At 51.1% G+C, this 24,320-nt stretch overlaps 2 protein-coding genes across 2 annotated transcripts; one reads left to right on the plus strand and one right to left on the minus strand.

Annotated features, from left to right (window-relative positions):
• Positions 1–13,658: 13,658 nt before the first annotated feature.
• On the minus strand, positions 13,659–16,213 carry MRPL46 (mitochondrial ribosomal protein L46). The gene is made up of 4 exons (XM_086471483.1): positions 16,116–16,213; positions 15,506–15,701; positions 14,769–14,942; positions 13,659–14,103 (listed from the first exon to the last, which is right to left on the minus strand). Exons 1-4 carry the CDS (start codon positions 16,191–16,193, stop codon positions 13,853–13,855), a joined length of 699 nt encoding a protein of 232 aa, XP_086327609.1. The 5' UTR covers positions 16,194–16,213; the 3' UTR covers positions 13,659–13,852.
• A 165-nt stretch (positions 16,214–16,378) lies between these two features.
• Positions 16,379–19,959, plus strand: MRPS11 (mitochondrial ribosomal protein S11). Its single transcript, XM_086471484.1, has 6 exons — positions 16,379–16,431; positions 16,645–16,752; positions 16,983–17,072; positions 17,802–17,931; positions 19,323–19,388; positions 19,818–19,959. The coding sequence occupies exons 1-6, from the start codon at positions 16,379–16,381 to the stop codon at positions 19,923–19,925; spliced, it is 555 nt and encodes a 184-aa protein (XP_086327610.1). The 3' UTR covers positions 19,926–19,959.
• Positions 19,960–24,320: the final 4,361 nt, after the last annotated feature.

Below are 24,320 nucleotides of genomic sequence, written 5' to 3' on the forward strand. Positions count from 1 at the left end.
GGATTTTCCTGAGACTCTTCAGGGCAAGTCACCACCAAGAGCAGGTGGGATGAAACAGAGGGCTCTTCTCTTCTGTTCCCTCTCTTCTTCACCCTGGCGCTGAAGCTCCGCGTGTGTCTTTTAATTCTGCTAGAGAAGCTGCAGGGACCTGGGAGGGAGAAGAGCCATTTTTGACCCTTCTGCATGGTAAATAGATGCAGAGCGCTCTCTTGTATTTCTGCTCCAGGAACAATGAAACTCTTTTAAGATCTAGCTGGGTCATCGACAGCCAGCCTTAAAAAATATCTTTTTTAAATCATTACAGCCCAGCTCCAGTTCGTTACTTGCTTGCCCACTGGGAGAGGTCTCGCCTGCAATATCATATTTGCTCTTGGGGTAGTGCTGTGGATCTCGGAGCATTCAGGGGGAGCTATGTCCCACCAGCTTCCTAGGCTGCTTCCCACCGCTTTGGGTGGTGATGGAGGAAGGGATGGGGGGAGGCTCGAAGGATGCAGCTCGAAGAGCTCTCAAGGCACACGTGAGCAGCACCCTGCGGTGAGAATGGGGCTGGTCCGTCACCCGCATTCAGCACTCTGGAAAGGTCACACCTGAGCTGCAGGTGATGGTCCGGTCTGGTTGCCCCTTAACCCAAACTAAGCTGTTTGTCTCTCAATGTTTTTTTTCCTCTGTTACAGGAGGAGACACCCAGGAATGTGTAATTGCTTGTACTGGCTGAAACATCTTTTTAAAAAAACACCTCTCCCTAGTTTATTCCAAAGACCTCACTCTCGTTTCTTCAGAAAATGTCCATTTCTAAGCATCCTCAGATAAAAAAGAGCCATTAATCATCACAACTAGGTTCACAGCACCTTAAGTTACTTATACCAGCCTTCTCATCTGCTTTCTCTGCTTCAGGACTGTTAAGCACTTCTGGTCTGCATGTGCCTTTGACCTAAGGAGGGTTTCTCACACCAGCAGACACAGTATTCATGGCAAACTCAGGACAGAGGTGCCAGCCCATAGGAATCACTCCCCTGAAAGCCTCTGCAGAGAGAGGTGGGGAAGATGCTCTCAGGCTATCGGCAGAGGAAAAAGTTGGAGTCCATTGGTGAGTATATCAAGGGCCAATGTTTCTAATACCTACAAATGACAGTAACAGCCCGTTCCTGAAGGTCTGTGGAGCTGGGTCTCCCTGCAGCGTGTGTCTGCTAAGGCACGGGGACACAGTCTCGGAGGGAGCTTTGTTTTCCCTATCACTTACCCTCTCCCCCTCAAATTCAGGTTGGGTTGTCTTTCTCATTTCCTTCTTCATCCCTGAATTTGCTGACGCAGGTTAGAAACCTGATGGACCATCGAGGTAGCCACCACTTGCGTCTGTACAGTTCATGAGTCATCCTCATGGTTTCACAGCTAAAAGGACTGCTGACGCTGCTGCCCTCAGAAAGGACACATCAGCAGGAGCATCAACACATCTGAAACCATGTCAGCGGTCAGCAGCAGCAGCCTGTGTGCGCACTGGTTTGTTATTGCAGGGTCTCTTGCGTGCACCGGGTTCCACACACCGGGTTTGTGGTTGTAGGGTCATTTTTTACTTCAGGGGAAGGAATGAGAGGGGAAGATTGCTTGACCTACCTGGTTCATTCGTGCAGAACTGCTTTGCAGCATAGGGTCAAGTTTGTCAGAACGCTTACATCACAAAACCAAAATATAGCCAAAAGACATTTTAAACTTGGACAAGAAAAAAAATAACAAAAACCTACAGATACACACTCCAATGGAAAGAAAAAAATAGACACCATTTTTCAAATATTCCAAGTGATTTTCTAATCTCATGCTCAAAAGTTATCTAAGCACTAAAAGCAGCAGGAATCTGACAGAATAAATAGGGAACCGGTCCCAGTTTAAGTCCAAAGTGCCCAGTGTCAGCCATGCAAGTGGTGTTGCAGGAGATCAGCAAATGGGAGGGGAGGGAACCTGCAGCAAGAAAAGGAGGTAAAATGGAAGCAGGTGCCCCAGGGACCAGCAAACCGGGCAGCAGCAGGTTACCCACTCTGCCTGCCACAGAGGGATGCTCTCCATCCCAGTGCGGAGGTGAGATGAACTTAAGTGGATGCATCTAGCTTTTGTGAACCACAGAGGCAGGAGAAGCCAAATTTCCTTGCTGAAATACCCCCAAAGGAAAATGGAGAGGCAGGAGGTGCGAGAGCAGCAGTGCTAAGGGGACCCCATGGATGGAGCTGGCTGCCCCCAGGGCTAGGATCGTTCCTGGGATGCTGTCCTGCTCTGTGACGGCTGACTGACAGAGAGAGGAGCCAGGTCTGAGCAGCACAGGGACCTCCCGCTGTCACACAGGGCTGCCTGCAGACCCGGATGCTCCAGGGACTCTCACTCCCTTTGGCTCCAGCAGCAAACAGTTCTAGGCATCTCCAGGAACAAGCTGCCTTCAGCTCAATTGTTATTTGATTTCCAGAAACATCAACACAGGGATCCCATCCAAACTGGACCCCCAGACTGTTTACTAAGCACAGGCTGCCATTTAGTTAGAAACACACGGGCTCTTATTATTACATTTCCCTGGAAAAAAAAAACCAATGGTTTAAATTGAAGGGGAAAATATTTAGTAAAAATCAAAACTTGCACTTACGCACATAGAGGCTCTGACATCTCATAACCACTCAATTCCCTGCTCCTCCACCCCAGTTTCCTGCTCACCACATCTCTACTTACAAAGACCATCTCCAGGGAAGCCTACAGCCAAGGGCTTTAGATTACCCATGTCGACCATGTGGCCAGACCCACGAGGTCAAGACTTGCAGACTATGAAGTACAGGCAGGCTCTTGAACCTGCCTACGTTTGTACCAATTTCTTAACATTTCCAGGTAGCTCACACACCTCCGGGGCTCCAAGAGCCGCGACCTCGCAGCTACTGCCCTTGAGGGCACACAGTGCTTGAAGCCAACAGACACACCACATTTATGAGGATCTTTTTGTACTTTAGCTAAGACCAGAAATGCGCAATTTCAGCCACAGTGAAAGACTCCTGCATTATACACCCACAAGTGACCTAGGCTCCTCTGAGCAGTCCAAGCACTCTCTCCACCACTGAGTGCACAGACACCTGAGGATCCTCACGCATCCATTTTCCTTCTGCTGCTTTAAAACCCCCAGAAAAGGGCAACTGAAACACTTAAAGCCTCAGTTCGGTCACTTCAACAGCCCCCAGGAGGTGGGCCAATGCTCACAGGGTGTCTGTCCTACTGATGGTGTCGATGCTGCCTGAAAATCAAGGTGGTTTCACAGCCAAACCACGAGCTACAAACAGGAGAGGATCAGCAGGCCAGTGGAAAAGCCCTGTTTTCCTTAGTGCAGCTGCTGGATCTTATAATCAAGGCTATCTGATACACTGATGTCATGCTAATAATGGTATAACTCTAGATCAGCCTAATGGCACAATGGGTTTACAAAAGGATCAGTATATGCAGAAATATGCATTCATGCTTGCTAATCCCTCATAAGCCTGTAATCCTGATTCTTTCTTTTCCAAATAATAAGTGCAGATCTATTAAGACCCTATCACTAGCTGCATGCTAAATTCCCCTCTTCCTCCCTGGAATCTGCTGCCTACCCTACACATCGCGGGGCAGGGGGGAGACATGCCACCCCCGCCAGCCCTCAGCCCCCTATAACGATGACTGTGATGGCACACGCTTGAAAATCCCACCCTGGTTTCTCCCTCACCTATACCAGGGGGAGCATATGGAAGCAGCCACAGCTTTGCTATCGCTTCCTCTCTGTGGGGTCTGAGGATGCCTTCTAGAGGGCATTTCTGCACCAAAAGGACACACATTTCCTCACAAGCACGCAAGTAAGCAAGGGCGTACCCGCCAGCGTTTGACAGCCTTCTCCAGGCAGCCCTGGCAGGGTTTTTCACCCCCTTCTTGCCAGCTGTGTCGAGTGCTGCCGAATCCCCACCTCCACCAGCATCCCCTGCTACAGACAGCTACTTCCAGGGAGTCTTGGTATCAAACAACATTTCATAACCATTCCCCAGCCACGGCATACATACAACCTGGAAATAACCCTTCCAGGAGTGACAAAGTAATAGTCCCTAATTACACAATTAATTTATTCTTTGGCATTAATAAAAAAAAAATAAAAGAATTTGTGTTACAAAGGAGGTGGAAAAAACATCTAAGGATGTTTAATTAAAACTACAATGTATTGAAAAAACAAGTAATTTTAATGATACAGACAATGCTGCAATTGTAATTAGTAATTAATTACCTACAGAAATGACACTTTCTTGTCTTTAAATCTATTAATTTTTCTTCTTGTCGTTTGCTTTTCCTTTTTTTTTTTTTGCATGTGACTATCTTCAGGGCACACAAATCATGGGAGCGAATTGCTGCGTGGCCCATCAGCTGCCAACCTGGCTCTGAGTGCGCGACTCCTTACCCACGGGCAGCGGTGCCGCATCCTCGCCTCCCGCATCCCAATCCCCTCCGAGGAGCGATCACAGACCTCCCTCCTCAGCCTCCCTCTGCCCGTAACAGCCGCTCTCCGTACGGAGAACCCAGCAAAAGTGGGCAGCGGTGCAAACTGTGACTCCAGCCTCTGGGACAGAGCTGACAGGAGAACAGCTCCAGCCTTCTGTAAAGGGAGTCAAGGAACAGGCTGTTAGCCCAGTACTATATATATGTATTATGCTTATATGTCCTGATGTTAACCAATGTTATATATATATTTTAAGTATTCATGTATTCATAGCTATAAAGGCCTTTTCTCTACTTGCGCTAAATTGTATAACCATGACCTATTGTCCCAGAAGGCTTTTTATTCATGTTAAATGGGTACTGAGATGATAGCGCTCCTTAGTAGTAGGTGCAGAAGTGTTCTGGAGGAGACAGGAGAAGACAGATGGTCCTACTGAGGCTCAGCAAAGAAAACATGAGAAGCAAGCAGCTCTGCGGCATGGCTCTCCTTGATCTGAAAAATCAGCTGGAGGGGGTGGTGTCACCCGCACCTTGTCCCCTCCCCAGGGAGGTGCCAACTGCACCCATGGAGTGGGGACAACAGCGCCCAGCACGCACCCCTCGCACACTCACATGTCCCCAATTCTGCTGGCTCCAAATTCCCACGGTGGTCCCTGACCACTCACCAGCCCCACCTGTTCCCTGACCTGTGAGCCGGGGTGGCCTCCGGGGTGCTGCTGAGGGCGATGCCCTGCGAGCGCTCCACGCTGCCTCGCTGACGGGCTCTTCCACCCTGCCCCGCTCCTCGGGGACAGCGCGCCTGCTTGCAGGGCCACCCGCAAACAGCACCATTTGTCACCAGCTCCCTGGTACCCACCGCAGCCTCCAGCCCCATCACAGAGCCCAGACACACCCTGCCAGCTCCCAACTGATAGTCAAGGGGAAACACAACCTCCTTGGAAAAAGGTCTGCATCGGCATCCTGCAAGGAGTTCCTGCACCCTCGTCCCTCCCTGCCCAGCCAGGAGATCACTGCAAATCACACTAGTGAGATTAGCAGGTCCCCTGCTTGGATCTGAACTTTTATCTGAGGCCTGGTGACCCCTCTGGCTGCTGGCTTTGAGTCTCATGGCCACACAGGCACAAGCAGCGAGATGTTCCCAGCCCGTTTGTTCATCCCCAGTGCACACCAAGGAGAGCCCCCCGTTCCTCAGAGATATGTTACCTCCACGCTGTTTTGGGAAGAAATCAGGACAAGGCTGGCCTGGGTGCTGGTGCCAGGATGCACGGCGCTGGTCAGGGATGCTGATGCCCCCTCGCTGGCTCTGATACTCCAGTCGCTCCAACACAGTCAGGGTGGAAGCAGCAGCGAGCTGGCTGCTGGCTGTTACGCTGGTGCCAGATGGCGGATGAGATTAAAAGAATTTGATTTTCAAATAATCCATAAACCTGGCTGAGCTAATGTCGTTTCATACGCATTATCTTGTAATCCCAGGGAAGAGAACGTTTGAGAGCAAAGAGCCTTATTCTCCCTCCCTGCAAGGACTCTAACAAGCTATAGATAATCCCCTTTTTGTTGGAAGGTGCTTACAGGGGACCTACAACACCCAGAGCATGGCACAGGGGCTGGGGCTCTGCACCTGGGAAGAGGACCACCAGGCACCCGGCACCACAGGGGCTGTCTTGCCCTGAGCTTCGTACAGGTGGGAGAAGCACATAGCAGGGCCCAGGGACACCTTGAACTCAGACCCCTGGCCAATAAGGGAGGATAAAGGAGGGATTTTGCAACTCCTGCCCCCCTAAGTGCATGGGAGCTCATGCTGCATCACTCAGGTAGGGGGGGAGGTACATCCCCTCTTCTAGGCAAACCCACTTTTATGCCCCTTCTGGGGATAAACCCCCAAAGCCCCACCCAAGTAAACCAAAGGCATGCTGTGCCACCCTGGGGAGAGGAACATGTCCTCCCTGGTGACTTGCCCCACAGCCAGGGTCTGGCAACCACACTCCCTCTCGCAAGGTGAGGGACAGCACGCAGACGAAACCTGGACAGCACTGAAAAGAAAATCTTCGCTGCCCTCTCCAAAGCAACTGCTGCAAAACCAGGCCATGGGAAATTCATCCTCTGTGATTTTTTGACTTCTCCTTGCCTCCGCGAAACACCTACAATCATTTTTTACCCCTATCCCTACCCCACATGGACGCACCCCTTCTGCACCTGCAACTCTTCCCTAAGCCCCGCACAGTGCCCTGGGCAGCCCTGAGACCCCATCTGTCACCCACACTCCATCCTCAAATGCTGCCTGCCAGCTCCCTCCCTCCTTTCTCTGCCCTAGAGACTCCTTTGAGCCTTTGGTTACTTGTCAAGCCTCTGTGGAGCAAAGACAACCTTCTGCCAATCACTGGGATCCTTCAAAGTGCAAGGGACCAAGCCTGGGCACAGCGGTCAAAAATCGGTGATCCTTACTCCACGCTCCAGGCTCCCACGCTGGCGTGTGCGAGAGCTAGAGCAGGAGGTGATTTTAAGGGGAAAGGGAAGCAAAGCTCCACGGATGGGATTTCCCAGTCACCGCCTGCCATCTAGTGCCTAGCACCAAGCTGTTTCACAGGCAGCAAGTGACATCCACCTCCATCCTCAGGGGAATTCAGCTCTTAAATCAGAGCCAGCAACATTTGTGGGAGTTCTCCACCACACTCCCCGCTCTGGGCCAGGGCCAGGGAGAGGGTTTTGGAGTCAAATAGCCCAAATCCTGGTGGGACCTGTCAGGGAAAACAGCCTGGGAGCAAGGAGAGGTGATGGCTGTGTGCCTGCCTGGGTGGTGAACACAATGCCCAGCCAACTAAATACAACACATCTTGCTTCACTGCATGCTGTTACCTCCAAGGTCGTGTCGTCTGCAGCAGCAGCTCCGATCAAAGCGGTGCGCACAGGCCTTGCGTGAAGAATGCCACAGACAGGCTAAAAATAGGGAGACAAATGGAAGCGTGAGAGGAAGGGGTGAAAGGTGAGGCTTGTCAGCTGTGCAGGAGACCGAAAACCTACAGATAATCAGGAAACAACTGACTTTGTGACTTGGATATTCTGGCATTTGGAGACACTACTGGAGTTTCCACCTAGTTCACAGGCAACCATTGCAGCAGGAACATGGTGCCTTACAAGCCACTGGTAGCCTTTGGGTTAGCACCAGCAGCAGGTGAATTGGAATGGTTTAAAGGTCTTCAGGCAATCTGGGGGGCTGATGCTCTCCCTCCCCTCCCTTCAGTAGGGGTATACCTGTGCTCACCTTAGGGGCTGGTCATCTGGCAGCTTCTTGGCCCTCTGAAAGGGCTCCGATATACCTACCTACCCACAAAGGCAGGAGAGGGCAGGCAAGACAGCTAGAGCTCCCCACAGTCCTGTTTCCAGACAAAATTAAGGGATACGAAATCCAGAAGGGTCTGGGACAGGCAAAGTCTGTCCTGCTCACTGCCTCCAGCCCCTGCTAGATCAGGAGCCTCTAACATACTGCTGGAAGGGCACCTTCTGCTGCGCCACATCCCCCACCTCTGCGCAGGGGACAAGGCTGGACGTTGAGCTGTGAGTGTCAGAGAGCGGAAAAGTGGATCCCCATGGGTGCCAGCTCCAGCAGTCACCTACCCCGCACCCTGAAACAGGGAACCCACTGCCCCTCCACACGGGGCACTGGTGGGATCAGACACCCCGTATGTCCAGCCTCCCTCCTCGCCAAGCCCCTTACCACTTGGCTGCCCGCTCCCCATCACCCCCTGCTGCTTTCCTCAGGCTCATCCATCACTCGCAGCCTGAGCCATTTGCTAGTAGCACGGCTCGGGAAACAATTGTTGTTTTGCAGAGGGGTGCGTGGGGTCCGACAGAAACGGGCTGCACTGGTCATTTGGAAAAGGCAGGCAGGGCAGGGCAGCAGCTGACAAACCCACAGAACCAGATTTACTGATTAGCACATGGCTCCGATTTCCTCCAATGCTTCCAGAAAAAGCAATAGGCGACATTAACAAAAGGATTACTCAGAATTCAAAAGCAAATGGGATTTGTGACCCATTATATTAACTGGGGACCGGGGAAAGCTCTACAGAGAGAGCGCACTGCCGGCAGGTCACCAAACCAATTATTAAGAGCTCACAGATCACGAAGCTAGATATATACACACATCAAGATAAATTTCTATTTGCCTGCAGAAGCAGGACACTGGCTGAGCCACCCTCCCAACCCAGTGTGCTTTTTCTATGTGCCCATTAAACCTGGATTATATGTAGTTACTTTTCCCAATAATTCACTTCCCCCATGAGTTTAATGCTGTGGAATAACATTTGGGAGGGTAAAACCTGAAAGGAGAAATGTAATGGGCATCATTACGTTGATAGATGAGAGCAGAAAGCAGGCAGGCAGCACGTGGTGGGAGCAGGCCAGCAGCACGCACGCTTACCCCTGACATGGCTCGCCGTCCTCCCAGCAGCAGCGCTGGCCCGTGCCTTGTGCCCCGACATCCCCAGCTTCCTTCTGCCCAGAGGAAGAGGAAGAGCAGCCCTTAGACACAAGATAATCTGCCTAGACATCAGCTCTCACCTTAATCTCCAGCAGAGATCAGCTTAAGCTGCAAATTGTTACCTCTAAAATCTTTTCCTAAGCTTTTGCCCAGGTTAATTATGAGATTGGATATTCATAGTAGCCATGTAAAGGGCCAGCTCCTGCTAGCACACTGTCCTGCTTCTGGACTAGGCTGTGACAACGAGTCCTAAAGCCTTGTACACGCTGCATAGAGGCTTTATTGCCTTGCCTAGGTTTTGAAGAAGCTTCATTTAAATGTCGCTGAATAATCTTTCATATTTCAATAGAGAAATGCCCCTGGGTCTCCGAGCATTGCCTATGAAGTCCTGCCAAAGGACTTTATAGCCCCCAAGATCTGTCAGGGAAAAGTGGCCTTGACAGCAAAGCTGTAGCTAGAACTACCTGAAGGGGCTTCCCGCTGTCAGCATTTTGTACTCACCTCTCAAATTCCTGGCTTAGCTTTCTGAGGGCTTGGTGTTAAGATTTGCGTATTAGCAGCAAAGCTTCTGGAGCAATTTTACCCTGAGTCCAAGTTTCCCAGTAGCCCCTCCTTCTTTTATATCTGTCCTTACCCTTGCAGAGATTCACTCAAGTGCTGCCTTCTGCCTGCCCCATTCTGTGGCCTTCCAACGTGCTGGCTATGTCAAAAAACAGGGGCGATTTCACAAGCAAAGGGAGGAAAAAGGTGTCCTCAAAACAAAAGGATGAGATCTAATCCACTCATATCACTGGTGACCTCAACCAGATTTTCCACGCCATTTTCTGCTGGGTCTCTGGGCTGCTGCAAGCAGAGCATCCCACGCTGCATCCCCTGCTGCATCCCCTGCAAGCAGCTGAGCACAGCAGGAACAGGCAGCCCTTGCAGAAACCCCAGACGCGAGCGGAAAAACTCCCTCCAAAGAGACAGATCCCTCCCAACACAAGCACGGGAGCTTCAACAGAACAAAAGCAAAGCAAGCGATGCTGCTGGAGACGCCTCATCCACCAGGAGAGGGAGTGTGCCCGCAGGCTGCTCCAGCTGGGATAGCCCAGCTCCTACCCTCCCTGAGCAAGCCCACCCCTTGCCCTGGCAGGGAGGGACTCCACAGGGTGCTCCCTGCACCCGAGCAGCTCTCCCCGCTCTAACAAGCTCACGGCTGTCTTTGGGAGCAACAGCATCTCTCCTCCTGCAGGTTTTCAGGGAGCAGAAAGCGGTGTAGCCCATGGCTCGAACAGCCTCTCCCGGCTCTGCATGTATTTATCTTCCAAATGTTTTTTTTGGCTGCTTGGAGCCAGCTAGGAGGGAGCAACAAAACAGCAGCCTCCCATTACGTGAGAAAGCATACAGTTCTGAACAGCTCACAGTGCATCACAAAACGTGCGAGCAGGGCACCACTTGGAGAACACCAATCCCCAAAACTCCCGCAGACAGGGAGGGATATCAGCTAGTGAAGATATTTGGTTGGAGAAGTAGAGGAAATCTGTATCTGTGAAGCTGAAAAGTGGTTTTATTAGGACTTGTTATCTCTCCTTTGCTGGAGGGGAGTGCTAGCATCAATTTCTCACAAAGAAAACCTTAATCTCTCTTCTAACATGGTGGCTTAAGCAATGGCTTAGATGCTGGTGTTCTAGACTGCAACTGATCCTTCTATTTGTTTCTGCTGCTGGAGACTTTTAGCAACAGCTGCTGGACTGCGTCACACCAGGGGAAGGTCATCTTGATATGCCTCCTTCCCCCCTGGAAGGATCAGCGCTTTTGTGTATCACCCTTATGAATGGAAGCGTCCTGTGCTGCAAACAGCTTTGAGGCACAGAAAGCCTCCGCAATCTGCTCTGCAGCTCCCTCCCCAACACGCACCGGTAACGCCCAGACGCCGGCCCCGGCACCCGCAGCACTGATCTTACGTTGGACTTGGCAGACGAGCCTCACCTTGCTGCTCTCAAAGCAAGGAGTCACGGGTCCTTTCCAAAACACTCCTCTCCGGCGCACACTTAACAGGAGAGCTCTTTGATCGACCTGGCTGCGCCTTGCACTGAAGAGCCACAGCAAACTCAGTGCCTTCCCAGGCGCTTTCTGCGGCTTCGGGTTCTGGTAGAGAGGTCTCGTGTGAGGAGGCTTTTGCCAAGGCGAGAAAAACCCTCCAGGCTTTGGGTGCAAACAAGCTCCAGACTCGCTCAACACCCAGGCAAACATTCGTGCGGTTCTCTATCACATTTGCAAGGAGAGTTTTGTGTTTCATGCTCAACACAAGTGAAATGCTCCCCCTGCTCTTTCTGTTGGACCACGGGAGGCACGCCATGGCTGCGGCAGCCCTCTCCCAGCCATGACTCAACACGTTTCTTCTGTTCCAGGAGAGAGAAAAGCTCTCTCAGAAAAGGTTATAAAGCTTTGAGCTATCCTTTCAGTAGTTACTGGCAAAATATATCCCACCAGCCTGCCTGATCAGACTTCTCAAGGAGTACAGGTACAGGTTTGCACCGAGTGGAAAGACAGCCTGTGGCCACCAAATTCTCAGAGGAAAACAACAGCCTCAGTGATCTACCACAGGACCTCTGGGAGCAGAGAGGAAATGAGAAGATACAAATCATCCTCTCCACTAGGAAACCTGTACGAGATCCCTCTGCCTTCCCCCTCACCGAGGCCAGAGAGGGAGGAACAGGCCACACAGAACTGAGCAAAAGACCCAAGCTGCAGGATCTGGGATCGTTTGCAGCAACTGGCTGAGGATTTTTACATAAAATCAACTGCAAGAAGAAAAAAAAAAAAAAAAAAAAAGGCACTATTCCTATGCAGGCTGCAAGCAGGAATTTTTGTTTTAGGTGATGAGAAAACAACAATTTCAGCTTCCAGAAAAGACCAAGCTTCTTACACACCTGCTCCCTGCAAGAACAAAGGCCTGAGCACTAGGGATAAAAAAAAAAAAAATTAAGGAGGCTGTTGATTCTGACTTTTCCACTGCTGAAGGGAGCAACACCTTTCAGCACAGACAATGCCCAAAGTAGCTTGAGTAAACCAGCGAATAAGAACTGCCTAGGTTTGAAGATCACTGAGATTTCAGTACAGCCTTTCTCTCTTCTGTGCTCCTGGTTTTAAGAAGAAACAAGCACTGATTAAACAGCATTTTATATGCTTTGAAAGTTTTGTTCCAGCAACACAAACCTTGTCCTTGGCATGGGAAACGGGGCAGAGAACTTGGCAAAGGGCGCGCCCTAAGCCTGTGCCCACAAAGCGCTGCTCAGGGGCTGCCTGCTATGGAGCCAGTGACGGCCTGAGACAGCGGCAGAGACAAGCCTAAGCCTGAGCTGACTGCATACGTGGTCCCCCAGGCTGTGTCCCACCAGCCTGGGGTGAAGGACTCCCCTCTCCTGTCTGCAGGAGCTTTCAGCCCTAAAGAAGTCTCCTCTTCAGCGGTGCTGAGCTCGGACAGCAGCCAAAAAATCCTGCCGACCTTCAGGCACGTATTCTGCTCCGCATTTACCTCCTCTTTGCAAGTGCTCACTGTTGCAGACACAGCCTCCCTGCCAGGCCTGCCAGGGTGCACCAAGAAACCGAATTTTGTTTTGTGGGTAATCTATAGCAAGCCTGCAGCTCCCAAACCGCCCAGAGTTAGAGACTAGAAAGCTGCTGTGCTACTCCCCCCACCCCAACGGCTTGTGGGGTGATTAAGGATAGCTTTAATCTGAGGCCTGCAGCCCAACAGCTCCCAAAGGATTGATAAAATACATATAGCAATCTCCAGTTCCACCTCTGGAGGCCAAAGTCTCTCCCAATGATTAACGACAGCTATTTCCTCCCTCTCTCCCTGCAGCTGAAGAAGGCCGATTCTCTGCAAGGGCCAGCCAGCACTGGGCCCACACTCTTGACTACCAAGCAGCAACATTTACAACCAGAAAAAAAACCTTCAAGAAATAGAACTGGCCCCAGACAGGTGACAGAAGTCCAGGATAGATCTTCTACTGAAGAAATTGGGGTAATAGGGTCAGGCTACCCGAGGCAGACCTGGCTGGGCTGGGTTAGCAGGACTGGCCTAATACAACGGGAATGGGAGCTGAGAATTCCCCAGAGCCACGTTTGAGGCTGCTCCCAGGAGGCAGCAACACCAGAGCAGCCGTCCCCCGCCAGGAAAAAGGAACCTCGCAGCCCAGAGAGCTGCTGCTCAAGCATTACCCTCCTTCAGCGCCTGTTGCTATAGGTTGAGGCTCAAGAGGAGGGCAGTAGGGGTGGGAAAGCAGCACTCATCTAAAGAGCTGCTGCCTATTCCTCATACATCCGTGTCCTCCATGGCCTCTAAGCCAGAGGCAGCTCCAACACAGATTAAACATTAATAAGCTGTGAATATCCCAGCTTCCATCTCCCCAGAAACTCACCTTGCCCAGCCTCGTGTCCAGGAGGGTCTGTTCCCACCTGGGCATGCAGACAACCCTCCAGTGCTGCTCTCATTAAAGAGCAGGTACCAGAGACAAGCCTGAGCCATTGCATAGAGGAAACCATTTGAGCTTAAGACTATGACAGGAGTCTGGTGAGGAAAGCGGGAACACGAGCCTCCCGGGTACCAGCCCCAGGGAATCGCACACTTGGGAAAGGAAAAGATCACACCGTGCATTTCCAGAAGAGGTGGAGGAGGAAGATTCCACAAGAGCACAGAACTCCCTCGGGAGAGCTTCACTTCCAAGTATAAGTTTTAATATTTATTCAGTACAGGCCCGGTGAAGAGAACTGGGAAATAAGGCAAAGGCAAATTATCCTCCAGAGTCCAAGTTAACATCTCATACACACAGACCATGCAAAGCAGCAGCTGTGCTCCTCCCTGGAGTCGCATCCCACATCTCCATCTGCCAGAGCACCGCCTGTCTATATCGCTTACAAGTCCAGAAGGAATCGATTGACTTTTTTCAGGTATTCCGACTTCAAGTAATCTCCCAGCTCGTCCTTTGTGACCCACAGGTGATCTTCCTTCCGCTCTGCCTGGGGCAAATCACTGCTTTGGAGGAGGGCTTTGAAGAAGAATACTTTGGCTCCCACGTTATCCTCAGTCCTGATGGCCCTGGGGAATTTGTACTTGTAAATCCCATACGGTGCATTCCCCAGGACTTTGGCTTGAATGTGATCTCCTGCAAGACCCCAACAATGCAAGAGAAAGAAAACAAGACATAAGAACACAGAGGAACAGTAACTGCTCTCCTGCAGTAACAAAAAGGCAGCATAAGCCACTCCTTGTACCTGGTTCAGACTGACTGTTCCCTCTCCTTAGCAGATAAATGCCAACTGTAAGCCTTTTCTCATGAAAAAACCAACTTGTCTGGAATCCAGCGAGTCCTCTCAGAGTGAGAGAGCGAGGGAGAAGCTACCAAACTTTGCCAACCCACAGTGAAAAGCAAGGACATGTGGGTTCGCCATCACCCATCTGCCACAAGAGCTGCTACAAACAAGCCCAGACCATTCAGGGGGTGGCTGGTGACGCTCCCAACATCAGACCGTGAGGGCCAGACCCGGCACCGCAGTTGCCAGCAGCCAGAGCCCCCACCTCAGTCTGCCAGCCCCACCAGCCCTCCGCACGTGTGACAGCACGCACTTACAGAGCCGATCACCCAGGACCACGGCTCTTGCCAGAAAGCCCACCCCACCGAGCTCCATCCCTCTGCCATGAAATGCCTTCTCCCAGCAGATGGGAGGCGATTTCACTACGGCAGATGGCAAACGCCCCTCAGACAGGGCACAGGAAGAAAACCACCGGGACAAAGAGGAGGGAGGGCCAGGCACAGGGCAAACTACACACCCAAAAACACAGCCATGGCTCGCTCAGCGGTGCCGCGCAGCGTCTCTCCAGGCTGCCACTCCACTTGAGGCAGAAGCCACAGCTCCTGGTTCCCGATTTTCTGCTTCACCAGAAGCATCAGGTTACTGTCCAGCTTCCTGTTCAACGACGTTCGATCGTTGCTTTTATCAGCATCTGCCAAAAACCAAGACATGCTGGAAACAAAGCCTCCTGGCAGCACTGCCCTGAGCCCCTTGATTCATCAACCCCCTGTCTCACACTCTTCCAGCAACATCACACAAACATGGATACATGGAACAAGACAAAAATTCTAGATGGAAAGGCTCCAAGTCGCTCTGGAAGGCAATGCAGGATTCAGCTGGAACCCACTGCCAGACTGTGCTCTCTTTCATTTCCAGAAGGAATTTATAGCAAGCAGCCTGGATTTCTACCTTGACAAAACCCAACAAGAGCACGAGGTGGAGCTGGGGAACCAAGCGACCAAACATTTCTCTCGTCTGGAAACAACATCCATTTTCACTATTTTGCTAAAGATTGAACGTGCACACCTTTGCAGCGTGGGAACACCAATTCCCTTGTTGGCCAGTTAATGCCTCACGGGCCAACAGTGTTGCCACAACATCAAGACTCTCTTTAAAATAAAGACTTAACAAATTCTTTCCCTCCACTAAACTGCACCCAGCTGCGTCTGGCAAACCATCAGGGTGTTCTCACCCACCACAGGCTTCAGCCTGTACCTGTTATCCGCGGAGCGGCTTTGAATTTCAGTAACTTCTGTTCCCACTTGTCCTCCAGGTCTTGAGCCATGATGACCGTTTTGCCGGGTGCTTCATCATCATCATCATCCAAGCTGTCCTTCCTCCTCTTGAGCTGCTCCTCCTCCTCCAGCTTGCGGATTTCATGATCTGAATAGTGGCTTTTCTCCAGCTCTATCTAGAAGGGCAACACAGAGAATTTTTAAGCCACCAGCACGACGGGCTAGACTTGGCAAGCAGAATTAAATTATTTCGACCCTCAGCGAAAGCAAGACGGTGGGAATTTCCCTGAGATCAAGCAGGCCCTCCCAGCACCGAGGAGGACCACGGGAAGGCTACCAAGAGCCACGCACCCACAGAGCACTCGGTATCGCATCATGGCGGGGAGTGACACCACCCAAGGGGCCATCAGCTCCTTCCCAGCCCTACGCCTGTCACTCCTCGGGGCTGGCAGTCGCGGCCAGTCCCCGGTAGCGCCTGAGGCGCTACCGGGGACTGGCCGCGGCTGCCAGCCCCACAAGGTGCTCTCCCTTCCAGGCCTGAAGCGGCCATTTTCCTTATCAACAGACCCCCCCGCCCCGTCCCCTTCTACCTGCCCCATGAGGGCCGCCATCTCTTCCTCCTCCTTCTCGAGAGGCTGCGTGATGCGGGGGAGCCTCAGCAGGCACATCGCCCCGAAAAGCCGCCAGGGCCGAGGCGCGGCGGCGGTACAAAACCCCCGACTCCAACCCGCCTTGGGTGCCGCCATGACGGTTGCCGCGCTGTCCCACCATGCGCCGCGCGGCGCCATCTTTCCGCCTCGCTCCCATCGTGCCTTGCGGCCGACCTTACCGGGCAGCCCTTACGGGAGCCGCCATGAGCGCGGCGGTGGCGGTCGCTTGGCAACGGCTGCTCGGAGCGGCCCGGGGGTGAGCGACGGCGGCGGCGGGGAGAGGGAGGGAGGGAGGGGGGGCAGACCGGGCCGGGCCCCCCCCCCCCCCCCCTCGCTGCGGGCTGGCTGCTGGGTCCTTCCCGCCCCGCCATGGCGGCCGCCACGGGAGGCCCCGCTGGGCCCGTCCCTCCCCAACCCGGGGGAGGCCCCGGTATCCTTCACCGCCGGCCGCCGTTTCTTTTTCCCGCAGGGGCCGGATCGCCACCCTGTACCGGGGCCTACGCACCGGCCCCCAGAGGCTGCAGGACCTTGCGGAGGCGGCGAAGGAGGCGGAGACTCAAAGCGCGACCGACCTGAGGTGAGCCGGCCCGGCCGCGCCGGGAGGGCTCTGCTGCTTGCCTCTTGCTGGGAGGTTTTATCGCCTTCGGCGGCTTTTCAGCCGAGGAAGGAAAGGAAGTGACTCGACTCAATCACAAACGCAGCTTGTGTCTTTTAGAGGCTTGATCCCTTCTTTCTTTCCCACTATGAAATAAAACTTCGCGAAATTTAAAGAGCGACTGCCTGACAGCTCTTTGCTTTGCTCCTCAGCCCTTTAATCCTGCAGAGGAACTCCATGAGGTGGGACGGAAAGATCTATGAAGAGATCCCAATAGCTCACATCAAAGCTACATATAACAAGTAAGCAAAGGAGCTGCTCCATTCCTGCTCTCTTGCAAAATAAAAGCTTTTAACATACCCGGGCTTTGGTCAGCCATCATTCTGATCAAAGGCCTCAAAGGAAAAAAGCCAGGGGAGTGGTGGTCGTGACAGGGAAGATAACAACACAGAATTCAAACCTCGGTGCTCTTCAGGAAGCATAACTGTCCTTATAGTGTCTTTAACAGCAATAAGATTGTTATTACACATTTTGACTACATTCTGGTATGAATAATCAGATGCTGATGGTTTTAATGGCAGGTTACTTCCAGCCCTCTGCGCTAGCACTATTGCTGTACAGCCGTTGAAAAAATTGTCATATTCTCCCTGAGAGACAGTTGTCTTTCATTAGTGATCCTTAGTGTGGTATTTTACTGTTTCTTAAAGCTCTTTCAAGTTCTAGAAATGTTTTGTGCATTTTTTTTAATAAAGGTAAAATGCTCATAGTGAGAGGTGGGTCTGAAAGGTCTAAGTGGTATCTGAGGTGTACCTGGATAAAGTACACCTTATCCAGAAAGGTTTTGCCACCTCGCTCAGATTCCGTAGGGTGACCAGAAGGTCACTGCTGGGAGGTCTCTGCCGTGGGGATACCTCAGGAGGGAGAAGGGAGACAGCAGCCCTTTGGCAAGCTGCACCAGTCAGGTGAGTGAGGAGAAACTGGTAAATAAAGCTGTGTTCTAGCTTCTTGCTTTTGCCCCTCTCTTTCTGCAGCACCCACATCCAAGTGGTCAGCTTTGACAACAGGCCGTTTGCCCGCACGTCCTGCGGCACAGAAGGCTTCCAGAATGCCAAGAAGGGAACTGCCATCGCGGCACAGACAGCAGCCATTGCAGCAGCGGTGGTGAGTCTGCGCTGACGGCTCTCCCCCGCCCGCAGGGGAGCACCGCCTGCCTCCCCCCCCTGCCTGCGTACACGCCTCGCTCACAGGCAGCAGTCCAGAGCTCTGTTCCTCAGCGCTCGAGCAGCTCACTGCAGTTTCCCTAGCTTCACCTGACACACTGCGCATCTTCACACTAACAAAGCGTGTTAGGAACGCCCAGAGGGTGAGCTTAGCTGTGCAGGTGGTGAAATGTAACTTGGAGCCTGTCCTTTTCTAGCACCAGTTTGTGTAGCTCCTTTTTTCTAAGTGATTACCTCAGCCATTTTGGAAATGCAGCCACTGAATCGGCAGCAGTTCAGGTTTTGCACTGTAGGGGACTGAGAGGCAGCTGTAATTACTGGCTGAATGTTTTATATTTGCTCTCTGCCACAGGAGAACTGAGCTGCTGCTAGCAGTTCCAGTCAGAGATGGTGATGTTCTTGTGTGGGTAGTTTCCAGCCGCATACAGTTTACTCTTAATTGTTTCTAAAAAGCCCTGTGGGCATCCAGGTGGCAGGAGAAGTTGAGGCTGGCTGTGTCACGATCCTCATTACAGCAGAATCGGGCAAGGTTAAACTGAAAATCCTCATCCTAAATGAGGTGGAACTCACAGCCTTCATGTCAGCAGTGTCTGGGGCCGCTGCTGGCCAACAGCTTACTGTGGTGGACTCAGAGGAACATAAGAACATCTTCACTATTAATCTGTGCTCATCGGAGCCTCATAGTAGCTGCACAGCTGTGCTTGGCCGGGTTTATTCTGTCACTGTTGAAGTTGTTGATACATTAATTGCACCAAGCAGCGAAAGCGAGAGACCCAGAGGAGCTCCATCCACACGGTGGCAGCACGGCTCTGCTTTACAGCAGTTGTTTTTCATGTTCAATTTGCAAGCCCCTAGAATTTTTGCACTGAAGGTGTGGACTCCTGCACAGCAAACATAAAGCTTGCCTGCTTTTCTCATTTACCCTTTAGAAGGAATCCACTGATCACAGGAGAGAAGTCGCCGCATTAGAGAAGGGAAAAGAGCTTTGAGTTAGTTCCTTGCCAGTTCAGTCACGTATCCGTAGATATGTCATTTTCTGCCCTGGCTTTAGGTCACAGATAGTTTGATCTTAAAGCTTTCTCTGTGTGCAGAGCTGACAGCCTAGCACAGAAGTTCTCTTGGAACTGCCATGGCTGTATCCAGGCCTCCTTTCCTCCTAGTGGCTTTGTGCAATAATCCCCGTATTTGTCTTCTGTATCCATTACTACCTACTGTTTATTTTTACTTAAAGAATACTATCCTAGTGGGTCAAAAAGGAATGAAAGACTGCAGGGGAGCCAGAGCAGCAGTAGTTCTATCACAAAGAACACTAACCAGCTGTTCTTTTTGCAGAAGGCACGTGGGAAGGGTGTATTGCACGTACGAGTCATGGTGAAAGGACTGGGACCAGGACGCAAAGTAGGTGTCAGAGTTTCTTTTCATATTTTTCATCTCATCATCCACTTCTTTTAAATTCAGGATGGTCTCATGACTATACCTATTAACTTGTTTTTTCTGAAGGTGACGCAAAGAATTCATCACTCAAGTGCCTAGTAATGAAATTTTAGTATCATTAGAATTTTAGAGTGTTACATTTTGGAGGCAGAATAAAAGCTGTATTTAGGACTTCGTCCAACTAAAGTAGGAAAATTGATGGGAATGCTCATGAAAGGACTGGAGCAGATAGGTTTAAACTGGGTTTTCTAATATGAACTACTTATTTTTAAGATAATTGCAAAGTAGAACCATTGGAACAAGTTGATTTGGGGGGGGGGGGGGGCAAACGATTTTCCCTCTGCTGTTTAATGAGTTGATAACAGCCTGTGACCTGTTGTCTTGTTGTTCCAGGCTGCCATCAAGGGTTTGACTATGGGAGGTTTGGAGGTCATCTCCATCACCGACAACACGCCGGTTCCGCACAACGGCTGCCGCCCGCGGAAAGCCAGGCGCATGTGAGAGCGGAGTGGAAGAGACTCTCTGCTTTCAACATCAGTTTGTGCAACAGGGGCTGGGTGGGGTGTTGCTCCTGTGACAGATTCTGGAAAGCTGCCCTCCCTGGAAATACTTGTTCAGGGAAGCTTGGAGAAGAGAGACTGTCCTGGGCCGTAGAAGCTGGTGGCAAAAGCAGGAATACGTGTACACCCTTAGTGGGAAGCCTCTTGTGTACAAAGTTTGTTGATTAAAATGTTGGCCTTTTGACAGCCGTTCCTGCTGTGTTCCCAGAAGTATTTTGGATTATTATTGCCTCTTGACTGCTCTCTTCCTCTTACCACCGTATGTGGCTCTTGTCTAGCCCTCTGTGCTATTATGGCCCTTGTTAGGTGGAAGGGCAGCTTGAGGTCTAGATCTCCTTCTAGTCATCTGTAGTAAACAGCTGCATGGGGTCACGTCATCTTCCTTCCCTCTTCCTTTCGCTGCACACATTTGGAAACAAAGGATGGGGTAACGTCCCCTTCCCCCGGCTTGCAGAGCTCAGAGTGCCACACGAGAGGCAGCTCTCCCTGGTCGCACAGCCTGGCACGCTGCAGTCTGGATCCCTCACTGGCAAAGATCTGTCGTGGTGCTTTGTTCCACCCAAGCTGTAGCTGGCCTGCCAGTGCTATTGGCAAATGGAAAAGGCCAGTCCTTCTGAAGGGGCTGGGATCTTGCCAGTTTTGATGCGCGTGATCTCTTTGGCCCTGCCTTGCGTAGCACGAACTGGATTTTCTGGGATCCTGGGGAAAGCAAGCAGGGAATTAGTAGGCCTGAGGAACACTGAAATGCTGCCAAGGAGATTTAAAACACTGAAGTTTTGAACTGTACCTCTGTATATCCACAAGCAGCATGAGCTTGTCAGGGGTCTGATGTATTACTGCTGTCCCAGCTCCATCCAGAGAATCTCTGCCAAAGAAATATGTCTGAGGCTCTCTGGAGCATTAACCAGGGACGGTATCAGCAGTAACTGACTACAGGATTGATTTGCTGGATGGCAGAGGCACACAGCCTAGCAAAGGGCACCTCCTTGAAATACATGTTGCCAGAGAAGCCCTGGCCCTATACAGCATACCCTGGGCAAATATTTCAACAGAGTGTATTTTGGTGCAGCCAGCAGTTCTATCACAAACCCAGAATCTTCCTTTCTATTATTTCTCTTTCTGTCATTCCTCCTTGGTTTCTTAAATTGCATATTTAACTATTCTCTTCCTCTTTAGAGAAAGGGTACCATGGCAACAAGGCAGTGAACCTCCTTCATGGGGCTGAATGGCATACGGCAGGTTTTGAAAGAAATCAGTCTGCCTAGAAGAGCCTGTTGAGTTGCATTGGACAGAAGAGAAGAAAACAAGATTCAGATGAATCCCCTACCTTACTCCAACTGTCTGAATTTGAATAGAGGATAGGTTATCTTAAAGGGAAGTTCCTTGAGCTGTCACAGATGTGACAGCGAGGAAAAGGGGTTCTTCCACAGATGTTTGACACACTAGAGGAGCCCCCTCGCTCCAGAATTACAGCTGAGCTTCTAGTGACTTCATATTCCTCTTTTTTAAGGAGAAAATATCAGGTCAGCTATAAACTGCAAAGATTTAACTCTCCAAGTATCTGGGCAGCCAGCAGCTGGGGAAGGCATGTGTGAGCCCTGATGTGCCTTCAGCAAGGCTAAGCACAGTGAGCAGCTCTGAGAAAGGAGGAGCACCCGTCTGCGCTGGCACGCTTGTCAGCAACGTACCGACACACTGAGGAAACCGAGCACGACCGTTCTCTGCCACAAGCTGCTCGTTGCACCAATGGAGAAATGCCCATACCAGATAGACAAACAAACTGCAAAACAAGATTGGGAAGAGATCCGCGGTCCTTCCAAAATTCAGGGAAGAGTAGGTGGGTGACTGGAGAGTCAGAAAGCAACAAGAATAAATCTTGGTCTTATCCAGACTTAGAATCAAGGCTGTGCCCTTTGTAAAGGCCACTCCGCAACACTCTTGGGTTCTGAACACTTGTGAGCATTTTATGAAGTCCACCACTGCTGATACAGGGGGAAGTTTTAGCTCCCTGTCTGCCCTGCCTCGTTCTGGTAGCTATGCCTACTTCTTCCTCCCACTGACATTTATATAGCACTCTCTGAGCTGGACACTGTTCTCCGTGGTTCAGTGGCTGGATCTGTACAGTATCATGCAATAGTTGTCTTCCCAACTCCCAGCTTCACGTACGCTTTCTGAGCTCTCTGGCACGGTGCTTCAGTTGTGCAGCTTTTTGTTGAAGTCACATTTCCCACCCACCTTCTCTCCTGCCCTGATGGAGCACCCCCAAAGCCACGTCCTAACTTAATGCTCAATCTGATCTCTTTATTCTGCAGCACATCCCGGCCCTCCAGGGCAGCCATCAGTGAAGTGGGACAGCACAACTGCACAAAGCAAGCTCTCCCACCTTGTGCAAGGACTCAGTCGCTCCTTCCTGCACACACTGTACAGTGAAAGAAGTCTTAAAACTCTCTATTGTTGTTCATCTTGCAGGGAATTAATAGACACCAATAGCACTTAATGATTTCCTTACCCTTCAGTTGAAACTATTAATTAAGGGCCTGGTTTTAGTCAGCCACTGGTGTTTACCAGTTCTAATTGCTTTTCTTGGCACCTGGGTGGAATGCTGTTTTCTATTGGCTCACATTCCCCCCGAGCAGCAATTACTTTCCTTGTCAGTAGCACGGCTACAGCACTAGCCCCCTCAGTAGGGTCACATCTTGTCCCTTGGGGCTTCCCCATTACTTTGGGACATTTTTCTCTCCACTCCCTCCTCCTTTTGATTCCCTACTCCCAAAGAAGCCTTCTTCTATGAAACAAGCTCAGAAGCTGCTACTGACCACAAAGCTCCATCCTGGTTCAACCCTGACATTTCTGGGGTTTAAAATACCACACCGTATAGGGGGTGAAACACAAAACAGTCTTCCGACTTACAGAAAAAACGGTGCCCTTAACGAGTGCCACCTTGGGGAGTTAGTCTAACCCAGTTACCCTTCCCTTGGACATGGATGGTACCTGGTGGCTTGGAAAAATAGCCCCCAGCCTTCTCCCTTATAGTACGTTATTCTGCCAAGAGGAGTTATTTCCCTATCCCCTTTCCAGCTAAAGCTGCAGCTTTATCTGCTGAATTGGTGATTTACTATTTCTTATGTGAGCATCTCAGTGACAAGAGTCAGGCAGACAATTTCGATCCCTTTGTGAGAGTCAATTAAACCATTAATTAAGTGATGTCAGTGTCCTTTAACAGCTGACTGTATACACAAGCAAGCAAGGAGCAGGGGACAGACCCTGCAGTGCTCATAAACTGCAGCAGCAGGGGTGGTTTACCGCAGCCCAGCTGCAGCTGTTGGGGATGTCTGTGCAGGTTTTGCTGGCTTCCCCTCTGGTGCGGGAATACCTGGCTGGGGATGTGCACAAAGCGGGGCGGTGGGTAGGTGTTTATAACCCTAAAACACCCCTCGGGAGCCTTTGAGAAGTAACAGTTCAAGTCAGGTGATGTTTTTGCATTCAGACTTCGGCAGATAATCAGGGTACTGCTTTCATGCCTGGTATCCCTTCCTGGCCCCTCTTCCCCTCTCAGCTGCCCCTCCAACCTCAGCCCATGACCTCTCAGACCAAAAAGAGATCAATCAAGGACCCTCAGATTGTTTTTGTGCTTTTCCAATGCTCTCCTCTCCCCTCAAGAGGCATTAATGGGTACTCAACGGCAGTGGGAACTGCTAAGAGGTTTTACTAATGAACTGCCTAATAGCATCCAAGTTCCCATGCTGATGGTGAAGTGGGGCTGTGGGGTCCACTTGGGGAGGTGCAGAGGGGAGCCAACCCTCGATGCTATTCCCTTTTTTTTTTTTGAAACCACTCACGCCTCCTCTGCTGCGCTCTCCAACCTCCCCCTGCACTAGTGCCACTTGGCAGGGTCCTTGCGTTTCTCTGCAGTCCGTAACTCTCTTCCTACGCCCACATCTACTGAGAGTCAGAGGCTGTGCACCTGGACCCAACCCTCTCAGCAGCTACGGAGCCCTAACAGCCATTGCTTGGGATAGATGCTCCTGGCAGCAGCTCCACAGCTTGTTTTTCTAAAAAAAAAAAAGTAGGCAGAAGGGAGAAAGGGTTGGGTGCGAGGGGCTGAAGGCTAAGCAAGGATGCAGGCAACAAAAAAATGGGTTGGGAAAGAGAGAGAACACAGAGTAAAAAATGCAGGAAGAGAAAATACAACATTAAAAAAAAATTACAAAAATCCCAAGGCTAAAATCTCCCAGCTGGTGGTCCAAAAGTCAGAACAGATTAGGAGCAGGATGCAGGGAAGGGCTTTCAGAATCAGGCTAGATGCGCTCCCCTTTGCTGTCCTCCCAGCCAGATC

The sequence above is a fragment of the Leptosomus discolor genome, chromosome 11, assembly GCF_034619465.1.
Source record: "Leptosomus discolor isolate bLepDis1 chromosome 11, bLepDis1.hap2, whole genome shotgun sequence".
Taxonomy (NCBI): Eukaryota; Metazoa; Chordata; class Aves; order Leptosomiformes; family Leptosomidae; genus Leptosomus; species Leptosomus discolor.